Source organism: Pocillopora damicornis, chromosome 3, assembly GCF_964200805.1.
Source record: "Pocillopora damicornis chromosome 3, jaPocDami1.2, whole genome shotgun sequence".
Classification (NCBI taxonomy): Eukaryota; Metazoa; Cnidaria; class Anthozoa; order Scleractinia; family Pocilloporidae; genus Pocillopora; species Pocillopora damicornis.
This window is the reverse complement of record NC_142672.1, coordinates 30569235-30590085: the sequence shown is the minus strand read 5'-3', so window position 1 is coordinate 30590085 and position 20851 is coordinate 30569235. Positions and strand designations below refer to the sequence as shown.

General features: G+C 37.0%; 2 protein-coding genes and 1 pseudogene across 2 annotated transcripts in view; 2 read left to right on the top strand and 1 right to left on the bottom strand.

Annotated features, from left to right (window-relative positions):
• The window catches only part of LOC113680733 (EGF and laminin G domain-containing protein), a 438917-nt gene that overhangs the window by 354596 nt on the left and 63470 nt on the right, over positions 1 to 20851 (top strand). The window lies entirely within an intron of this gene.
• On the top strand, positions 3407 to 4723 carry LOC149049324 (uncharacterized; annotated as a pseudogene).
• On the bottom strand, positions 9784 to 19481 carry LOC149049323 (adenosine receptor A2b-like). The gene is made up of 2 exons (XM_089202159.1): positions 19273 to 19481; positions 9784 to 10854 (listed from the first exon to the last, which is right to left on the bottom strand). Exon 2 carries the CDS (start codon positions 10813 to 10815, stop codon positions 9889 to 9891), a length of 927 nt encoding a protein of 308 aa, XP_089058285.1. The 5' UTR covers positions 10816 to 10854; positions 19273 to 19481; the 3' UTR covers positions 9784 to 9888.

Sequence of the window (20851 nt, the reverse complement as noted above, 5' to 3'; positions counted from 1 at the left end):
AACCCTTGGATTAGAAGGTTTGCCGACGATTACTCCAGATAACAACGCGCCGCAATTAGATGGCAAAAAGTACATTTGAGGCTTAAACAGGTCGGAATAATTAACTAAATGCGTTTTATGCAAGATGGAAAGATTAGTTTTAATTTGTGAGCCAAAAGTCCATTAGTGCAACAGACTTGGATGACATTTTGTCAAAACGTTTCCCAATAAAACCAAGGGAAGTAGTAAGGTATCAGATCATCTTACAAGGACCACTGTCAAATGAAGATGCTGTAGCTAATTGGCATTTTAAATTTTTACATTAACGGAATTCTATCTTACTACAAGTTACAAGATGCCTTCATTTCGTTCACAGACAAAATATGGAAACTTCAGCTGAAATATTTTTCATACAAGCGTGATCAGAGGAGAGCCTTCTCTTCGACCTTAATTTGCATATCAAAATTCACCAATTTGTACGAAAGAATTCTCAAAATGCAAGCGTTAATCGGGCTAAAAAAGCTTATCAGTGTATAGTTTATACACCAATGAAGTAACTGACTGCCTCAAACCCGCGGGTATATCTGTAGCTTTCATCCACCAACATCTTAAGAATAACGCAAATCCATGTGTAAGTTGCAAAATTCTGAAACTCGACTAAGATCTTCTTTTGACCGTTTAAACTTCATTTGTTTATCTTCTACGTTGAGGATTTTAGGTTTTCTTAACAACTGATTGGTGTGTTGCTTAATGACTCTCCGCAAAGATGGTGAGAGCAATTGATAAATAAATGTACATGTGGAGTTTCACTACTCTACTTGAGAAAAGTAGAAGATTGCTTCACTCCCTGTTTCCCACACCAAAAATATTTGAAGAAAAATAATCATCTTACTTCGGTGATTGATAAAGTCACAAATGTGCTGCTGAATTTATCTGCGGCGCCGTTAGTTTTAAACTTTGTCTCACGATAAGAATCAGAGAGCTCGACCAAATTTCTCAAAATTGATAGTAAAGAACTCTAAAGCTCTTATTTTATTTGCTTCAAGGAACAGCTGGCTGCGAGTTAGTTGCGTAATTCGAATTTTCTTATGCGAAGAGTTTGTGACAATTATGTGTACTGTCCCCGATCCAAGCGAAAGTTTTTGCCAGCTTAAGCATTCACAGATAATTCTAATTAGACTTAGCGAAAGCTTTACCTTAAGCTAAGATTCGATGAAAAGAACTCAGATCACAGAAGAATAGCTTAACAGCGGTCAAACTTCTTTGCAAGGTTAGAACTGTTGTCTTTTAATTCTATCAGTCTTCACCTGTCACAGTGCAGAGAGTTAAAAATTAGGTTTAAAAAGCGAAAAATGAATTACTAGAGATACCGTAACTAACCTTAATTCCGCAGGAAAATTTCCCCAAAACGGTATTGAAGTGGCTAATAAATACTTTTTCTCCAAAGTTCAAGATTAACTCATCCAAATTGAGATTCTTCTCAGTGCAAAATGCTTTTTTCCCTTTTAAATACCACAGTTTCTGTTCATTTTCTATAAGTTTCAGAGTAGGAAAGGCCTTTCCATGCCTATGCCCATTTTTAAGGTATCAGCGGAAGGGCCAGGAGCGTTTGATGTATTTTTAACTTCCTTATAGTGACGTCTGCAAGACACACAATTGCTGAACGAAAGCCTAAACAAATGCAATAAAGACTGAAACACCTGTATGTTTGACTATGATTTCAAGAAAAAAATTTTTTTTTTAATCTGCCGAATTACATATAAGTTTGCCGTTTTCGAAATACTTCGTCTTTTTCATTGAAAGATAACCCCAGAAAATTACTCTTTCCTTGCGTAAGCTTGAGGATTTTCATCAGCATTTTTATTCATAACATATCTGGCTTGTAGCAGGTGGTAAGTTGAAAGGCGAGGTATTAAAAAGAATGAATTGTTTATTATTCGGCATTATTCCCAAAGCTCTTGAGAAAACTATTATTTTGCTAGAAAAACACTGAAGTTGTGAAAATTCAGCTGGTCCGACTGATAAATGCAAACTATCATATAAACTGCGGTGTTTAACAAAGATTTCTAACCGGAAAAAGCGGTAACTTCATATGTGTAACTTGGGATTATGTCTGACTTGACTCAGTCAATAAGCATTTTATCATATGACCATGAATAACTTTTGAATATTTCGAAAAGTTTGTTTTTTACTTAAATAGGACGCGATAGGCTGGCGTGGGTTGTGTCCTCGTGTACCGGTACACAAAGGAACGAAACATTAACATTAACGAACTGCGTCACAACTCCATGCGTGGATATGAAAACAATAGGAATTCCCCCGGGACAGCCCCCTGGCGTGGGTGGGGATAATCACAAAAAAAGATTCTCCGATAAAAATTCTTCCTTTCCTTTTTCGAGTCAGAGCAGGAGATTCCGATTCATCGAAGAGCCTGGCTTATTTTCTCATTTCTGCTCGCTACTGTAGTTCAGCTTGTTTTTTTTCCGCTTGTCTTTCTCGAACACGTGAAGTGAAACAAGTTTTCTTTATCCCTATCGTAACATAGCTGTTAAGGAGTGGCATACTTGTGAAAATGTCATGCACTTGTCAAATTACGAATGCTAATGTCGAGACAGGCGTGCGCTGACTACGAGACTTGTGTGTGTAGGTTATATCAGTCGTAGGTTGTCTCGTAATTTTGTGAATATTAAATTTGCTTGCTTGGACACCGCACCTATCAAGCCTAACAATGTAGAGAACAGCCTAAAGATCTTTGTAATCAATCTTCCTTACTAAACGAATTTTGTCTAGGTTTGGGGAGACAAAAGCGGTTTTAGAATTGTGGCATTAAGAGTCACGGATAAATTTCTGATTTACTTTACTTATTATTCATGAGATAAAATTAGTTCAAGACACAATCTCACTCAATAGAAGCAGCAACATACCGTCCTATATACTGTCCTTCGTCATAAAAATGTCCCTAGGTGAAGAAAATTTCTTGAGATAAATTTATTCAAGACCCAAGCTCACACTTAGACAAAATAAGTAGAAGCGGCAACATGTCGTCTCAAATATCGTTCTTTGTTATAAAAATGTCCCGGGTTAGGCGGCGCGTCATAATATCAGCATTTTCCATTGTGCGTGAAAGGATTAATTTTCTCTTTCTTAATCATGACTGAATTGATTCTAAATTTTCTGACAGCCGACGATCCTCGCGGGACTGACAAAGGTTTCCTTCGCGTAGCTGTCTAAAATCCACAAACCTAACAACCCAGGTCGACCCATCGTTTCTGCCTGTAGTTGTCCCACCGAACTTATTTCCAGTTATTTAGACAAAATTGTGGCACCTATCGTCAAAACTTTACCGTCTTACATTAAGGACAGCCAATACGCACTTGAAATTTTTGGTGACTTTAGTTTCCTCGGCCAAAACAAACTTATTTTCACTATGAATATAACATCTCTTTATACTGTCATTCCCAATGACGAAGGTCTCCGGGCCCTCAAACATTTCTTCGATCATCGCACTGTTAAGGAACCTTGCTCTGAAACACTACTCCGTCTGGCCGAACTAATACTCACACTCAATCGCTTTTCATTCGGTGGCAACTACTACATACAAACTAATGGCGTGGCCATGGGTATTAAAATGGGACCCAGCTGCGCCAATCTTTTTATAGGTTTTATCGAAGATCAATTTTTTAGTCAATACCACGGCCCAAAACCTGAACTCTACGGCCGTTACGTTGACGATTGGATCGGCGCTACCTCCTCTACCAAAGAGGAGCTCACTCAATTTATAACCGCCGTCATTTCCTTTCATCCAGCTCTTAAATGTACCTGGGAAATTTGCAACACTTCTTTGGCTTTTCTAGAAATCAAAATTTCAATTGAAGGCAACGTTTTATGCACTAGTGTTTATTACAAACCTACAGTTTCACATAAACGACGAAGTCTGAGAAACTGTGAAAAAGGTATGGAGTTCTTGACATGTGATGGATGTGAAGATGAATACAATTGTATTCATGTATTCATCTTCACATCCATCACACGTCAATTTTATGTCGTTTATGTAGTGACGACTCCGGTTTTTTTCGAAAAATCAGAGGCAATGTGACAGTTTTTCGATAAACGTGGCTATCCTATCTCTCTCGTTCAAGTGGGCCACCACCGTGCCCAACAAATTGTTCGACAGTCAGCACTACAAACGGCTGAGAAGGACAACACTGACCGCATTCCATTTACTCTTACATTTCATCCTCACAACTACGCAGTTAAATCTATCATTCTTTAAAATTTTAAATTACTCCAAAACGATTCAGAAACTGGCACTATCTTTTCGCAACCCCCACTTATTTCATTCAAACGTGACAAAAACATAGGCAACTTTTTAGTCAGGAGTTCATTTCAAACCGAAGACCAATCTGGAACTTTCAAATACGCTCGCTCACGATGCAAAACTTGTTCTTTCATTCATAACGTAGATGAAATATCGGGACCCAAAAGATCCATTAAGATCATTGATCACTTTACGTGCACCTCCGCCAATGTTATTTGCTGCATAACTTGCACTTATTGGAATAAGTTATACATCGGCGAAACAGGAAGACGACTAAGTGACCGATTCCGAGAACACCTTCGCGACGTGGAAAGAAATGACAAGGACGCACCCAAACCAGTCGCTAGACACTTTAATCTTCCTAATCATTCTGAACAGCATATGTCAGTTTGCAGCCTTTCCTTACAAATTATTTCATCACCTTGATCAATTAAATTTGGAATTTGCTTTCATTCTGGACGAAATAAGTAGTGGACTTTATTTCCCACCGGTAAGCTGATTTAGGAGCTGGTCCCAAATATAGCTAACTCATCATAGATTAATAATTTTCCTTTTTTGACCTTTAAATTTCCCCATTTTTTAATTAAAGAAATCAATTCATCCATAAACAAATATTGTTCCAAATAAATGGCAACTTCTGGATCGAGGTAACATTGGAGATATCAGGCTAACAAATTGGGGTATATTTTCATTTTTTACTGTTCAAGGCGGCGCAAAACGACCGTCGAACGTTGAGATAACCTGTAATCAAAATCTGTATCTCCCACATTTTTTCCAGTAAATGTTAAGAAAAAGGGGTATATCTTTTTATTTATTTCAAGATATTTCAGGTAATCTTTACGACAGGACTGGAGTCGAAGTCATAAGAACACCTTCGATACGCCATGTTGGCGGGCAAGTATAGGCGGACTTGGTCGGCTTTATCGATTTTTTGCCAAGCGAAAACAACTGGAACTTTTTAATACCCATTTCGTGGTTAGGACCTAAAAATTAGCCTTCATGCCAAATTTCAGCCAAATCAGCTGGGATGAGTGGCCGCAATTTTTGTTTAAAGTTCGAAACATAGACTATGGCTCTTAAAAGCTGACGTTTCGGGCGTTAGCCCTTCGTCACAGCGATTGGAGGAATTGTGGGTTGTGTGTGTGTTTTTATGCAGAAAATGGAGTTACGCTATTGGTTGGGAATATGGTGAAGAGAAAACAAGAATGAATCATTACAACATTCAGGCAATCCTGTATTAACCGTATTAAGCGGTCACCCTGTATGAAGAGGTCGGTTTTAAAAGATCCGAGTCTTTTTTTTTTCCCTTACTTACTGTAATTTCACCTGTATTAAGCGTTGTTGGTCATATCCTTTACTGAGTCCTAACGGCCTGTTTGTATATAGTTCTCCACCCGTAACCAGTCAAATAAAACTAAGATTAATCTTTCAGGTGAAATTTAGTCCATGTGTATCTCCCTTTACCCTACACTTTGACCTCATGTTTTAAAATACCGTAATGCCTTGCGGCAGACCGAGGGTTCAAGCCCTAGACCGGAACAACATTAAAAATAACTGAGGAAAATATGCTGCCTTTGCTGTGACATCTGCAAACGATAGACATTCGAGTCTTCTCGGATAATGGCGATAAACCGTCGGCCCCGTCTTCATTTTTTCTGCTCTGGCTTGCAGGGGACGTTAAATAACTGATAATCCACCTTCTTTTTCGCAAATTGTTGGGAACATAGTTTCTGATGATGCGATTTGGCCTTGTTATTGTTTATACAGACATCCATTTACACCAGTTAAACCGAGCCACCCCGTATAAATATTGAAAATAGATAATCAAATAACTAAAAATAAATAAATCAGATTTTGAGCGCGAGGTTTCTAACGTGTGATAATTGAAGAGGCCCGAATCAACTATCACGCATAGATTGCGAAAGAGTATAATATACACGTTTTTGGAAAACTACTTGATCATCTTTCGAAACTTAATAACAAGACAGGTTCAAGTTTTAATTTTCGTTTGTTTATAACTGCTCACTGTTTGGCCATTCTCTTTAATCACTATCCGGCTGTTACGGAATGGATAAAGAATAGCGTAGCCAATCAAATTGCAGCGTTTGTGATAGAACGCAAATATCTTATTAAGGCTACCTTCCTAGTATGTAATTGGTATTATCCTAAAATGCTTTATAGGGACCCGTTTAAAAAAACAGTTTACGAAACTGACAACGGATAAGTAACATCTCTTTAAACTGAAACAGTCACTGATACCAAACTACGTTGAAATTGTTAAGGCAAGCTTCGTTAAAAATGACTAGGATTCCCTATTTAATGCTGAAGAGTTTCAAGATTCCGCCAGGGGTGTACAAGCACAATAAACAATTATTCGATTAAATAAGTTTCTCTTTTTCTTTTTCGTTTCGTTTTATTTTTGTTTTTTTTTTAAATGAAAATGCACTGCAAACATTACTTTTTATCTATAAAGGCAGCTTAGATCGAAGAATCGCATTTAATATCATTACTGATTAACAAATAGATTCCAAGTTACCGTGCGTCTGTTCAGTAATAGATCACAGATGACGTCAAAATGTGGTAAGAACAAAAAAGTGGCATATGAGGCGCAGCCCTACCGTGGATCATAGCAGTAATATTCATTGTAACATTTGTGCAAACTTCATTACAAGTGATGACAGCGTAATCTGCCTTCTAGTTTTGTTTCCTGTAGCACCTCTATTAGTTATGTGTGCAGCGTATTATGTTATTTGGAGGAAACAAAAATCACCAATATGTAACCATAAAAATGTCATCAGAGAGGCCAAATAAGCAAACACATTATTTTGGATAACAGGAGCTTCTGTTTTCACCTGGCTTCCATTCCAGATTCTTAATCTATTGGTACAATCGCAAGCAACAGCAAACTTTTCTCATAAACTCTGATCATGAATACAACGGTATTCATTATCAGGGTTTTTTAATATAGCAATTCGCTCGTAAACGTAATCATTTATCCACTAAGAATTCCAGAATTTAAAAACTGCCTGCTACACTTACTTCGTTGTTGTGTAGTTCCCCATCGGACACTTAGAGCTGGGGTTTTACCATCAGCTGAGTCTGGGTTAGTTGTATCCCTAATAAGATTTACAAGTAAGCAGCTCTTATCACCGAGCTCTAAACAGGAGAGTGCAGTTTGATTGCTTTATTGATTGCTTAAAGTCAGTAAAAATCCACATTTTTTTTTAACTTTAAGTGATGCAATCGAGGGGAAATCGTGCTCTTCATGATCTGTTTGAGTGTAAACGTAAGATCTCTTAATGAATCTCAAACTAACTCGATGCCAAGTGTTATGAGTAATTGGCATCCCCGGTGTTAATGAGTACTACTGTTTTTGTAAATGATAACCATACTGTTTAGTAATGCTGACCGCAGTGTCGGGGAACTTTCTAGAACGTTTCGTCGAGTAACGCAGTTATGCGTCAAACTTTTTACGCAGTTAAGCGTGATGCGAATACATCACGAGATTGCTTACGTGGCGCTTAGGTAGTCGCCGCTCACGGAAAGTTTTTTCTTGTCGAGAGATACCCTTGGGAGAAAAAAAAAGCGAGACGGTATAAGAGCGCAAAGAAGCGGTGTGCAAGGTGTGCAAGGGACGAGAAACTCTGGAGAAAGTTGTGAGTTTGTGTAATGGTAAGCTGGTGTGCAAGAAACTAAGAAACTAAGTTGCTGGCGGTGTAGTGATCATTACGTGGTTTTTTTAATTTCTTCGAGTCGAAATTGACAGTTAAGCGTTAGATTGCCATCTCGGCTTTGCTTGCTTCCTTTTTTTTTCTTCTTCTTTTTTTTCAACAGTTTCGAAAAACTATTTTATTTTAAATCTCAGGTGTAGCTAATTTGGAAGATATCAACATCGTAGGAGTTGAAAGAAAAAAGAAGGTAAATTCGTCATAAGTTAACAGAGCTTGTTAAACAGCTGCGAAGAATTAGGATATAAATTGGAAAATGAACAAAAGCTGTCCTTAGTAATGCGTCTGTATACTGAGCACAATTTTTGAACAAGATTCAGTGGGTGCGTTTCAACTATGAGTGCACTTCAAGGTGGAGGGCATTAAAGCCAGTCCGACTGTTCTAATATTAATTTTGTTTGTTTCACTTTCAGCCGCATTCAGTACAAATTTCTTCTGATGTGATCCCAGCGATCGATTCCTTGGAATTTGCTTTTGTGGTCTCTACCTCACTCCAGTTGATGTCAGGAGTAGGTTTTTGTGAGAGCAAATAGGAATCTCCTTATTACTACGGACCTGGTTTTAATTACCACTTTTCAAGCTGCTTTCATAGGTAACTGAAACTTAAATTACTATATGAACAAACAATACCTAGTGAGCTTTCGCGCAAAAAATTACATCTTCTCACGTGAAGATAATATGTTAAAATATCATGTTAATATAAAAATCGCGCCTTTCGATGTACAGCCTTTGATTTATTATTATTTATTTATTATTGATTTATATACAATAAATAGAATATTACATGGTCGCTTAGAGATACCAAAGTTCTATTCTCGTGTTGAAAAGTATTTCTACACGAGAAATGTAGTATCTCTGCGCGGCCATGTAACATCCTCTATTTAACTAACTTTCCTAGCCATACCTCAAGCAATATAAATTCTCGATAAGCTCTTCTTATCGTAGTTAAGTGTATATACGAGTAATTAAAGTGGGAAGTAGTTAAATTCTTCAGATACAATATTTATTACCTTAGATCAAAGAATTGAGTACAATGTGAGTAAACTTGGATGTGCTCAACCGTCATTAACTATGTACATCAAGCACTAACACAGCATGTAAGAGAACAATGGGACATTTATAGTACTGAATCTCTTTCACCCACTTACTTTCATTTTTTTATTATTCAAATCGAGACGTAGATTGTACACTATTTCAAATGAGCTAAAATTGATCAAGTAGTTTATATAACAGTCTTGTTATATGCACATCTGGTGTATGACTTAATAGAAACAATGTGATTGAATGGTGCTTTTCGCACCTTCTTAGTGGAAATTCAAGGGTGATTTGTACTATCCAGCTCTTAGGTGTCGAAAGGAAACGCGATGGCTTCCCCTTGGATACCGATACATACATACATAAATATATACATACATAAATATATACATACATATACTTCATTTATGCTCGAAATTCACATTGTAGCTGTAGAGCTAATATCTTTGAGAAAATAAGCTAAAATGAAATAAACATATGCTATATTACAATGCCAATATTATTTAAAAACTATATACAACATTATGCATGCAGAGGGAAATAAAACTTATTACCGATGAGGAAACTATTTGATAAACGAGAAGAAGGACGCAAATAATGCCAAAATAGCTGTTAACTTCGGTTTACATCTTAAATTAATTCAAATAATCTCTCCGACAGGATGTTCAAAAGAATAAAGTCAGAGTACAACATAACTCTGAACTAGCTTGATATTCATTTAGGTATCTTACTTTTACACACAAACAGTTGATGAAAAGCACGATTTCCCCTCAATTGTATCACTTGTCAGTAAAAAATGTCAAATTATCGATTTAAAAAATCAATCAATCAAACTGCACTCTCCTGTTCAGAGCTCGGTGATAAGAACTGCCTACTTGTAAATCTTACTAAGGATACAACTGACCCAGACTCAGCTGATGGTAAAACCCCAGCTCTAAATATCTGATGAGGACCTATACAACAACGAAGCAAGTGTAGCAGGAAGTTTTTAAATTCTGGAATTCTTAGTGGATAAATGATTACGTTTACGAAAGAATTGCTGTATTGTAAAACCCTGATGATGAATACTGTCAGTTGCAGATGAAAAAAAGATGGAAAAACATGCAAATTTACTAATATGTTAATAATCTGGAATGGAAGCCAGGTAAAAACAGAAGCTCCTGTTATCAAAAGTAATGTGTTTGCTAATTTGGTCTCTCTGATGACATTGTTATGGTTACGTATTGGTGATTTTTGTTTCCTCCAAATAACAAAATACGCTACACACATAACTAATAGAGGTGTTACAGGAAACAAAACTAGAAAGTAGATTACCCTGTCTCTTATAATGAAGTTTAAGTATTCATCAGTGAGAACAATGAATATTGCTGCTATGATCCACGGTATGGAAATGGCACAGATATAGATACGAAAGTTTGCAGTTCTATGACGAAGAGGCCAACCGATGGCGAACATTCTTTCCAAGGAAATGACTGCAAGTGTATAAATGGACGATGTACTTGTAAACACGTCAACAATGTTGAAAACACGCCATGTTGTTACTGAAGCTGATTCAAATCCCGCTATGAAAAGAGGAATGGCCAATCCTCCAACCAGTAAATCAGCCACGCCCAAACCGATCAGAAGAAATGAGGAACGCTTTCGGAGTCTCAGCTTAAAAAACGTCCAGATGTTTAGAATATTTCCAGCAACGATCAAAGTTGCCAAAAATCCAAAACATAACCTCCAGAACATATTCCATGTGTTGAGATCCATGACAGTGGGATGCTGTTTCTATGGTAATACCGGAGAAACCTTTTGGTATCAAAACAAAACAAAACAAAACTTGTGCTATGTTACATGAATCTTTCATTTTTGAAATAACCAACTAGTAGTTCGAAGTTTCCCTCGCCGCCAAAGTGTGGCTTCGTCACTCAGTTGGTCGTAGCACCCAAGAGGGTCTCAATGATGTTAACCGACGGCCGTAAAACCGCCAAAACCTTTAGCCGTTAGGCATAAAATTGTCAAATTTTTACCATTAGTGATAAAAAAAAAATTATAGGCAAAAGAATTCCTGGTAACAACAATGGAGATAAATTAACCGTCAGCTGTAAGTTAGCCAAAATTTTAATCGTTAGCCGTAAAAGCCATTACCTCATTGTAACCCTCAGCCAATTATAACCTGAGAGGCATTGGTTCGAATCTCGCCGCAGACCGTTTTTTTTATGTTGGCGTCTTTTCTGCTATTTCTGTTAATTGCAGCTCGCTGCAAGGATCTTTTCTTTACTCTGATGCCAGCCGCAAGGGAAAATACTCTGTATTTCATGTAAATGTGATGATTAACGGAGATATTTGGCTCTTTAAATTTATAGCCATGTAAGAAACAAAGGAAACAAAATCAAAGCAGTGAATCGAAAACTTCATCGTTCTGATAATCGGCCGATTAATTATGAGTGATCATACACGCTAATGAACAACGTTTTTCCTGAAAGCTTTTGTGTAAATATTTCCCAAGTAAAGCTAACCTATTAAAGGAGTGTCATTCTGACTGCAGCTGCCTATCGAAAAAAGGGAGAAAAGAGAGGAAAGCAAAAAAAAAAAATTAAATGTACATATGTAAAATATGTATATAATATATTTTTCAATTTTTTTAAAATACGAAAGAAAAATTAAAACTTTAAGAACAGTCTGATTCTTGAAAAATGAAACACAGCTCGATCACTTTATGCCAATCTAATGGCCCATACACTGGCAAAGGAAAATCTTACCAGACTATTTTATTCCTCTTTGATATATCGTCCCGTTCAACATCTTCTTACTCTTCTTATTGTTACGCCATTTTTTCGTATCAGGGCAACGGAATGGGACAAAATATACCACGGCCAGTTGCGCTCAAGAACAGGGGACGAAAAGCAGAGCAATGAAAACGGTTGCAGTTAACGACCCATACTTTGACTTCCGTCTTTAAAACCTGATTCAGTTAAATCAACAAATGTTACCGCTGTTTTCTTTTTTGGCATAAGCCTTATGCGATAGATATGGCCGAGGGAAGTGTTTTAAAAACTAAAAGCTAAAATAAATGACTGAGAACTCCAACTTTCAAAGAACGATTGCTTGAGAGGAATTTTTCTCTAACCCTCCATGGCCACATTTACAAGTTAGGGAATAAATAAATAGTATATATGAATAATCGAAATTAAAAAACCCTCATACCCTTGGATTAGAAGGTTTGCGGGCGATTACTCCAAATAACAACGCGCAGCAGTTAGATGGCAAAAAGTACATTTGAGGCCTAAACAGGTCGAAATAATTGATTAAATGCGTTTTATGCAAGCTAGAAAGATTAGTTTTAATTTGTGAGCCAAAAGTCCATTATTAGTGCAATAGACTTGGATGACATTTTGTCAAACCTTTTCCCAATAAAGCCAAGGGATGTAGTAAGGTCTCAGATCATCTTACAAGGACCACTGTCAAAGGAAGATGCTGTAGCTAATTAGCATTTTAAATTTTTACATTAACGTTTGTTTTTTACCAAAGCTGAAAGTCGAGTTAAAAAAATCGATTGCAGACATGTCTCGGTAAGAATAAAAGCCATGCTAATCCGTGTACCTTAGCACCAACCGATTTTCAGTAGTATAGGAAAATGAAACACAAATTTTATTTTCGTTTTTCGCTTTTCTTTGCAGCAAAAAAACGAAATTGGACTTCCATTTTCGTTTTCCATTTTTTCCCCGCCGGGAAGGAAACGAAATTCGAATTCACTTTGTGCTCTCCGTTTTTCCTTTTTCTAACTTTTGATTGAACGGATTTTAATTTCCTTTTTCGTTTTTCGTTTTCGTATGGAATTTTGAAACGGATCACGATTCATTTCTGGTTTTCTGTTTTCGGCTTATGGCATTGAAACTGACAATCTTTGTTTAAGGGGGAATATTTAGGAAACTAAGATGGCGGCGTTAGAAAATGTCTTAGATAAAGACTTTGTCCGCCGGTTTCTTATCGAACAGAAACATACTTATGAGGAGCATGTCACTGAAATCAAGGCTCGATATCCGAATTTGAAGGGCTGTAAACTTCATTTGTTTATCTTCTACGTTGAGGATTTTAGGATTTCTTAACAACTGAATGGAGAATAGAGAATAGAGAATAGTTGTCCTAAAACGTTGCGTAAACGTGATCGGTCGTAACGCTTGCGCGCTTGCGTGACTTACAAAGTAAACAAAGGTGATCGGAAGGCGCCTTCTCGATAATCTTCGTTGAAATAGCAGGCCATGAACTACGCACAGTGTGGAGAAGATCAAAATTAAAGAATATAGTTTGGCACTCTAGTCATTACAGACATATCGCGTTTCTTAAAAGGACACACAAACAAGTTGAAATACGTTACAGTGTTCTTTACAAAACAACATGCATACACTCTGAAAGAATTCTTATACCTAGATTATTACTCTTGAAAGCTGACGTTTCGGGCGTTAGTCCTTCGTCAGAGCGATTGGAGGAATTGTGGGTTTTGTGTGCGTTTTTATGCAGAAAATGGAGCTGCACTATTGGTTGAGAATATGGTGAAGAGAAAACAAGAATAAATCATTACAACATTCAGTCGATCCTGTTAACCGTATTAAACGGTCACCCTGTATAAAGAGGTCGGTTTTAAAAGATCCGAGTCTTTTTTTTCCCCTTATTTAATGTAATTTGACCTGTGTTAAGCGGTATTAGTCACATCCTTTACTGAGTCCCAACGGCCTGTTTGTATATAGTTCTCCACCTGTATCCATGGTCCCTAATTGAAGTGCAACCAGTCAAATAAAACTAAGAATAATCTTTCAGTTGAAATTTAGTCCATGTGTATCTCCCGAAGGCAATGTTAGTAGAATTTTTGAGCGAGTTCTTGTAAATTAAGTAGTCAATTATGGCAAAACATAGCGTTTTTAATACTCCTATTCTGTGGAACCCGTATTAAACGGTCACCCTGTATAAAGAGGTCGGTTTTAAAAGATCCGAATCTTTTATTTTCCCTTACTTACGGTAATTTCACCTGTATTAAGCGGTAATGGTCATATCCTTTACTGAGTCTTAACGGCCTGTTTATATATATCTCCAGGTGAAATTTAGTCCATGTGTATCTCCCTTTACCCCACACTTTGACCTCGTGTTTTAAAATACCGTAATGCCTTGCGGGAGACCGAGGGTTCAAGCCCTAGACCGGAACAACATTTAAAATAACTGACGAAAATATGCTACCTTTGCTGTGACATTCGCAAACGATAGACATTCGAGTCTTCTCGGATAATGACGATAAACCGTCGGCATCGTCTTCATTTTTTCTGCACTGGCTTGCAGGGGACGTTAAATAACTGATAAACCACCTTCTTTTTCGCAAATAGTTGGGAACATAGTCTCTGATGATGCGATTTGGCCTTGTTATTGTTTATACAGACATCCATTTAAACCAGTTGAACCGGGCCACCCCGTATAAATATCGAAAATAGATAATCAAATAACTAAAAATAAATAAATCAGATTTTGAGCGCGAGGTTTCTAAGGTGTGATAATTGAAGAGGCCCAAATCAACTATCACGCAGAGATATAATATACACGTTTTTGGAAAACTACTACAAGACAGGTTCAAGTTTTAATTTTCGTTTGTTTACGACTGTACACTGTTTGGCCATTCTCTTTAATCACTATCCGGCTGTTACGGAATAGATAAAGATTAGCGCAGCCAATTTGTGATAGAACGCGAATATCTTATTAAGGCTACCTTCCTAGTATGTAATTGGTATTATCCTAAAATGCTTTATAGGGACCTGTTTAAAAAAACAGTTTACGAAACTGACAAGGGATAAGTAACATCTCTTTAAACTGAAACAGTCACTGATACCAAACTACGTTGAAATTGTTAAGGCACACATCGTTAAAAAATGACTAGGATTCACTATTTAATGCTGAAGAGTTGCAACATTCCGTCATGTCACCTGCATGCCATGGCCACAAGGAAATAAAATATCATTTCATGGATGTTTTGTTATATCATTATCTGTTGCTGTCAAGTGGACATTGGTTTTGTTTTGCGAGCCCGCCTATCATTACTTTAAGATACTGCACTTTTTGTTAGGCGCTTATTTTACGAATCTTATTGTAGCCATTGTCTCAAGTGCAAAGACGTCAGTTAAACTATTAAACATGGCACGGGTGAATAAATTATGTGGAAATTTCAGAATTTGCTCTCGTCTAGACTGAATGCATGACATGAACCTATCTATTGTTGGCGTTCCATTAAAGAAAGAGTCGACAAAAGACAAAGGCATCTGAAGTCTTTTTAATTGATCGTGAAGAAATGAAGCCTTTCCACAATGTCTGTTGGGCAACACGATTCCTCTTCATTAATCTCCCACAGATATAAGCTATCCATATACTCAGTACATATAATGAGTATTTTGTTCATATAGGCGCAAGCAACTACTTTCTATTTATTCAAATTAGAAACGGTATTATTAATGACAAGCTAACGTTTGAAGATAGACATAAGCCGACAAACCTGTTTTCTCTATTTCTTTGTTCCTGTTTTGCTATTTTGTGATTACAATCATAATCATTGTTTTCTTCCTCATTGTTAATATTATCATTATTATCATTATTGTCGTTAACACCAGTCTTCCGAAATGTTCCACTAGTTCGTTTCCATATTTACTTCTATTGAAGCTTGTATCGAACATATCAGCTGAAGGCGCCAATTCATATGACTTTTTTATTAAAGGGGTAAGTTTCTAAAGAAACTGTGGTGCTGCGTCGGTGGGAGAGTAAAGCAGGTAATTTAGTGTTAACAACTGGGTTGAAAACGTAAATTAGCCACCGTAAAGAGTAAAAAAGCTGACGTTTCGAGCGTTAGCCCTTCGTCAGAGCGATTAGAGGAATTGTGGGTTGTGTGTGGATTTATATGTAGAAGGTGGAGCTACGCCATTGGTGGGAATATTGTGACGAGAAAACAGGAATAAATTAACGAGCGCTTTTCATTCAACTAATTTATTCCTGTTTTCTCGTCACAATATTCCCACCAATGGCGTAGCTCCACCTTCTACATATAAATCCACACACAACCCACAATTCCTCTAATCGCTCTGACGAAGGGCTAACGCTCGAAACGTCAGCTTTTTTACTCTTTACGGTGGCTAATTTACGTTTTCAACCCAGTTGTTAACACTAAATTACCTGACTTTTTTATTGTTTTTTTAGAGGGCACGGTAACGAATCTTGCAATCTGATTGGTTCTTTACCCGGTCAGTATTTTCCTATCTCTGCCCACGGGCCACGGTAACGCTTTCGTGAGTCGCCGAGTACATCCCAACTTTCGTTGTCATTTTTCATAAATATACCTCGTTTTCCGGCTGGGCAGTATTTTTAAGCAAACACGTCGGTCACTACCTCAAGCCGATAAATAACTTATGAATCCTCTCTTTTCTCTCTATCAAATCACTTTGGTTGACAGAAAAATATTGGTTTCAGAATGAATTTGTATAAACAATAATGTCATTACGTTGGTTGACGAGCGGCCTAAAAACCGTCTGCAATTAATTTTAATCGTTCACAAAAAGTACCCAGAAAGTTGAAACGTGAGGTATTTGGTTACAGTTAAACTGAACGATAGAACTTTCATTCATTTAATATCTGAATTTTCTCGAGCAATTTGTTCATAGTGAAAGAGCGAGCGAAGTTTTAATTTAAGTTCTACAACAAATATACGCTCCTGTTGAGTCTTTCCAATTCCGTTCAATTTGGACATTTGTACCTTAAATTGCACAACAGAAATTGAAGGAATTTTTTGAGAAAAGGCCGCATTACATTCCCTTGTGTCTCGTTGGAGTGTGCCGTTCGAATTTAGTTTTTGTGAAGGAAAGATCACAGTTAAACACGCCATTACAGCAAACAAACGAGCAAACTCTCACAACTTCAAAATAAAAAAAATTGAATTTACTCACAATTACTTTCCTCGCCGTTTACTTAATGAACAGAGGTAAATCTTCGTACATGAATGAATGGTCGATGAGAGTGAATAATACTTTCCGTTAGATCATTAACTGATTTTGAAGAAAACATTGTCGTGACTGTCCTTGCCAAACTAGTTCTGTTTGTTTTCAAATGTTCCAACGCTTTTTTTTTTCTTGCGCGCTCTCTAATTGACAGGTGTCAGATTGTGACAGATACTTGTAAAAATAATGTTTCAAAGTTTGTCTGGAAGGCTTTTTAAATCACCTTTATCGTTACGGAAATGAAAATGTTTCGCTGAGGCATCTTTCTTAAATTTGCATCACCTCTATTTTAACTACCATTTACCCACTCAAAAATTGTTCAGTTTATGAAAGATATTTACGTCCATAAATCATTCGGGTTCTTTCGGAAAGAATTTCGTCAAGTTTAAAAACAATAAATATGTTATTTACCGGCTAAGGGTCGGTCCGTATGGTGAAAAACTGTGACCTCGGTCTTGAAAATGCTGCCCTCGGCCTACGGCCTCGGGCAGTATTTTCAAGACCTCGGTCACAGTTTTTCACCATACGGACCTCCCAGCCGGCAAATAACATATATATATATTTTTTCTGTATCCTTATATTTTTCCCGTTACAGTAGACTTTAATTCGCTTATATAATTTAAGTTTAAAATTTACTATCATTTTTAGGGCTTCCTTCAAACTTATGTCGCCTAATAAATTATTTTAGTAATTGAAAGTTTCGCTTGAATTGAAATCGATCGAAAACTTAGGCTGTCCATGCAAGCTTTCTGACTAAATTTTGAAAATTCTTCTTTCTCTCAACAAATCTTTAAAAATGCATATGGGCTTAAAGAAGGTGTATTTTGACAACGTCTGAATCAAGTTGACTGAGGAAAAATAACGTGATGGATAATACACAAACGGTCATCATTTATTGCCTTCCGGTTGGGGCATCATTAAGGGAATTTGAAGTATTAAGATATGTCATTCTGTTTCTGAAACTCGTTTGCGTTTCAGTCTACCCTGACGTCAGTGTGAATAGATAGAAACATGGATAAATGAATGCTTTCTTAATCAGTTTGAAGTTAAAAGCAATCTTTTTAATGAATAATCGTCGTATTCTCCCATACTTAAAACTGTTTTCATGGAGGCTCTATATAACTTCCAGCGTTTATACTTAGAATCGAGCGAGGTGTTTCTAAAGCCGGTCAAACGTCAGCTTTTTCCCGCCGTCGCAGCACCAGTTTCTTTAGAAACTTAGGCTCCTTTATAGTTTGCTTTATGCTTGTCTTTTCCAATACGTACAAACTCGACTCATTTTTTGTTCTTAGCTTAGATAAAAAAAAAAGTGACTCTGAGCTGTGGGTGAGGGGGAAAGCTGTTTGCAATAGTTCTGAAAGGCACAACTACTAGTGGATTATTGTTTTTGCCTAAAGCCTGAATACATTAATTCATCCAACATTTTTTGTTTCAAAATTTCCCAGACCGTTGTGTTATCAGGCTTTCTAAATAGACGAGACTGGTCAAAAACCTATCGTTTATTGCATCGGTAACCCATAGAAAATTGAAACATAATATGTTTTGTTTTAAGTTTATTTTATAAAAGCAATAAACCGCACTTTCTGTCGGTTTATCAGCATAATGGCCCACTCGCAACGTTGGGGAAACACTCGAAAATTTGTCAATCACAAGTAGGAGGCAAGTGATTCGCAAACTTTTTCCAGTAACACAGTTCTCCGAACATCTGGAGTTGGTAATTATTTTAGTAAAACGATAGAAAGTGTGGTGTGTTGCTTACTGACTTTCCGCAAAGATGGCGAGAGCAACTGATAAATAAATGTATACGTGGAGTTTCACCACTCTACTTGAGAAAGATAGATTACTTCACTCCCTGTTTCCCACACTAAAAATGTTTGAGGAAAAATAATCGTCTCACTTCGGTGATTGATAAAGTCACGAATGTGCTGCTGAATTTATCTGCAGCGCCGTTAGTTTTAAGCTTTGTCTCACGATAAGAATCAGAGAGCTCGACCAAATTTCTCAAAGTTGATAGTAAAGAACTCTAAAGCTCTCATATTATTTGCTTCAAGGAACAGCTGGCTGCGAGTTAGTTGCGTATTTCGAATTTTCTTATGCGAGGAGTTTGTGACAATTATGTGTAATATGTATTATGCGATCTAGGCGAAAGTTTTTGCCAGTTTACGCATTCACAGATAATTACTATCTAGAGATACTATCTGTAACTAACCTTAATTCCGCAGGAAAATTTCCCCAAAACGGTATTGAAGTGGCTAATTAATACTTTTTCTCCAAAGTTCAAGATTGACTCATCCAAACTGAGGTTCTTCTCAGTGCAAAATGCTTTTTTCCCTTTTAAATACCACAGTTTCTGTTCATTTTCTATAAATTTCAGAGTAGGAAAGGTCTTTCGATGCCTATGCCCATTTTTAAGGTAACAGCGGAAGGGCCAGGAGCGTTTGATGTATTTTTATCTTCCTCATAGTGACGTCTGCAAGACACACAATTGCCTGACGAAAGCCTAAACAAATGCAATAAAGACTGAAACATCTGTATGTTTGACTATGATTTCAAGAATATATTTTTTTTTTTATTCTGCCGAATTACATATAAGTTTGGCGTTTTCGAAATACTTCGTCTTTTTCATTGAAAGAAAACCCCAGAAAATTACTCTTTCCTTGCGTAAGCTTGATTGCGGATTCAGTTTTCATCAGCATTTTTATTAATTACATATCTGGCCTATTGTCACGTGTAACTTGTAGCAGGTGGTAAGTTGAAAGGCGAGGTATTAAAAAGAATGAATTGTTTATTATTCGGCATCATTCCCAAAGCTCTTGAGAAAACTATTATGTAATGTTTAAGAGCGACGAAGGGCTAACGCTCGAAACGTCAGCTTTTTTACCCTTTACGGTGGCTAATTTACGTTTTCAACCCAGTTGTTAACACTAAATTACCTTGTTTTACAATAGTATGGGGCTGTGCGGAAATTTTACCCTGCTCACTACTGTCGTTCAGTTTATGGTTTTTTTCCGCTAGTCTTTCACGAACACGTGAAGTGAAACAAGTTTTCTTTATCCCGATTGTAACATAGCTGTCAAGGAGTGGCATACTTGTGAAAATGTCATGCACTTGTCAAATTACGAATGCTAATGTCGAGACAGGCGTGCGCCGAATACGAGACTTGTGTGTGTAGGTTATGTCAGTCGTAGGTTGTCTCGTAATTTTGTGAATATTAAATTTGCTTGCTTGGACACCACACCTCTCAAGCGTGACAATGTAGAGAACAGCCTAAAGATCTTTGTAATCAATCTTCCTTACTAAACGAATTTTGTCCAGGTTTGGGGAGACAAGAGCGGTTTTACAATTGTGTCATCAAGAGTTACGGATAAATTTCTGATTTACAAAGCTTATTATTCGTAGGATAAAATTAGTTCAAGATACAATCTCACTCAATAGAAGCAGCAACATACCGTCCTTTATAGCGTCCTTCGTCCTAAAAATGTCCCTAGATGAAAAAAAATTTCATGAGATAAATTTATTCAAGACTCAAGCTCACACCTAGACAAAATGAGTAAAAGCGGCAACATGTCGTCTCAAGTATCATCCTTTGTTGTAAAAATGTCCCGGGTAAGGCGGCATGTCAGAATATCAGCAATTTCCTGTGTGCGTTAGAAAATTAATTTTTTTTTCTTAATCATGACTGAATTGATTCTAAGTTTTCTGACGGCCGACGATCCTCGCGGGACTGACAAAGGTTTCCTTCGCGTAGCTGTCTAAAATCCACAAACCTAACAACCCAGGTCGACCCA

Bases quoted from the DNA above. Each gene is read 5' to 3' on its own strand.
- LOC149049323 (XM_089202159.1), bottom strand. From the start codon at position 10,815: ATGGATCTCAACACATGGAATATGTTCTGGAGGTTATGTTTTGGATTT.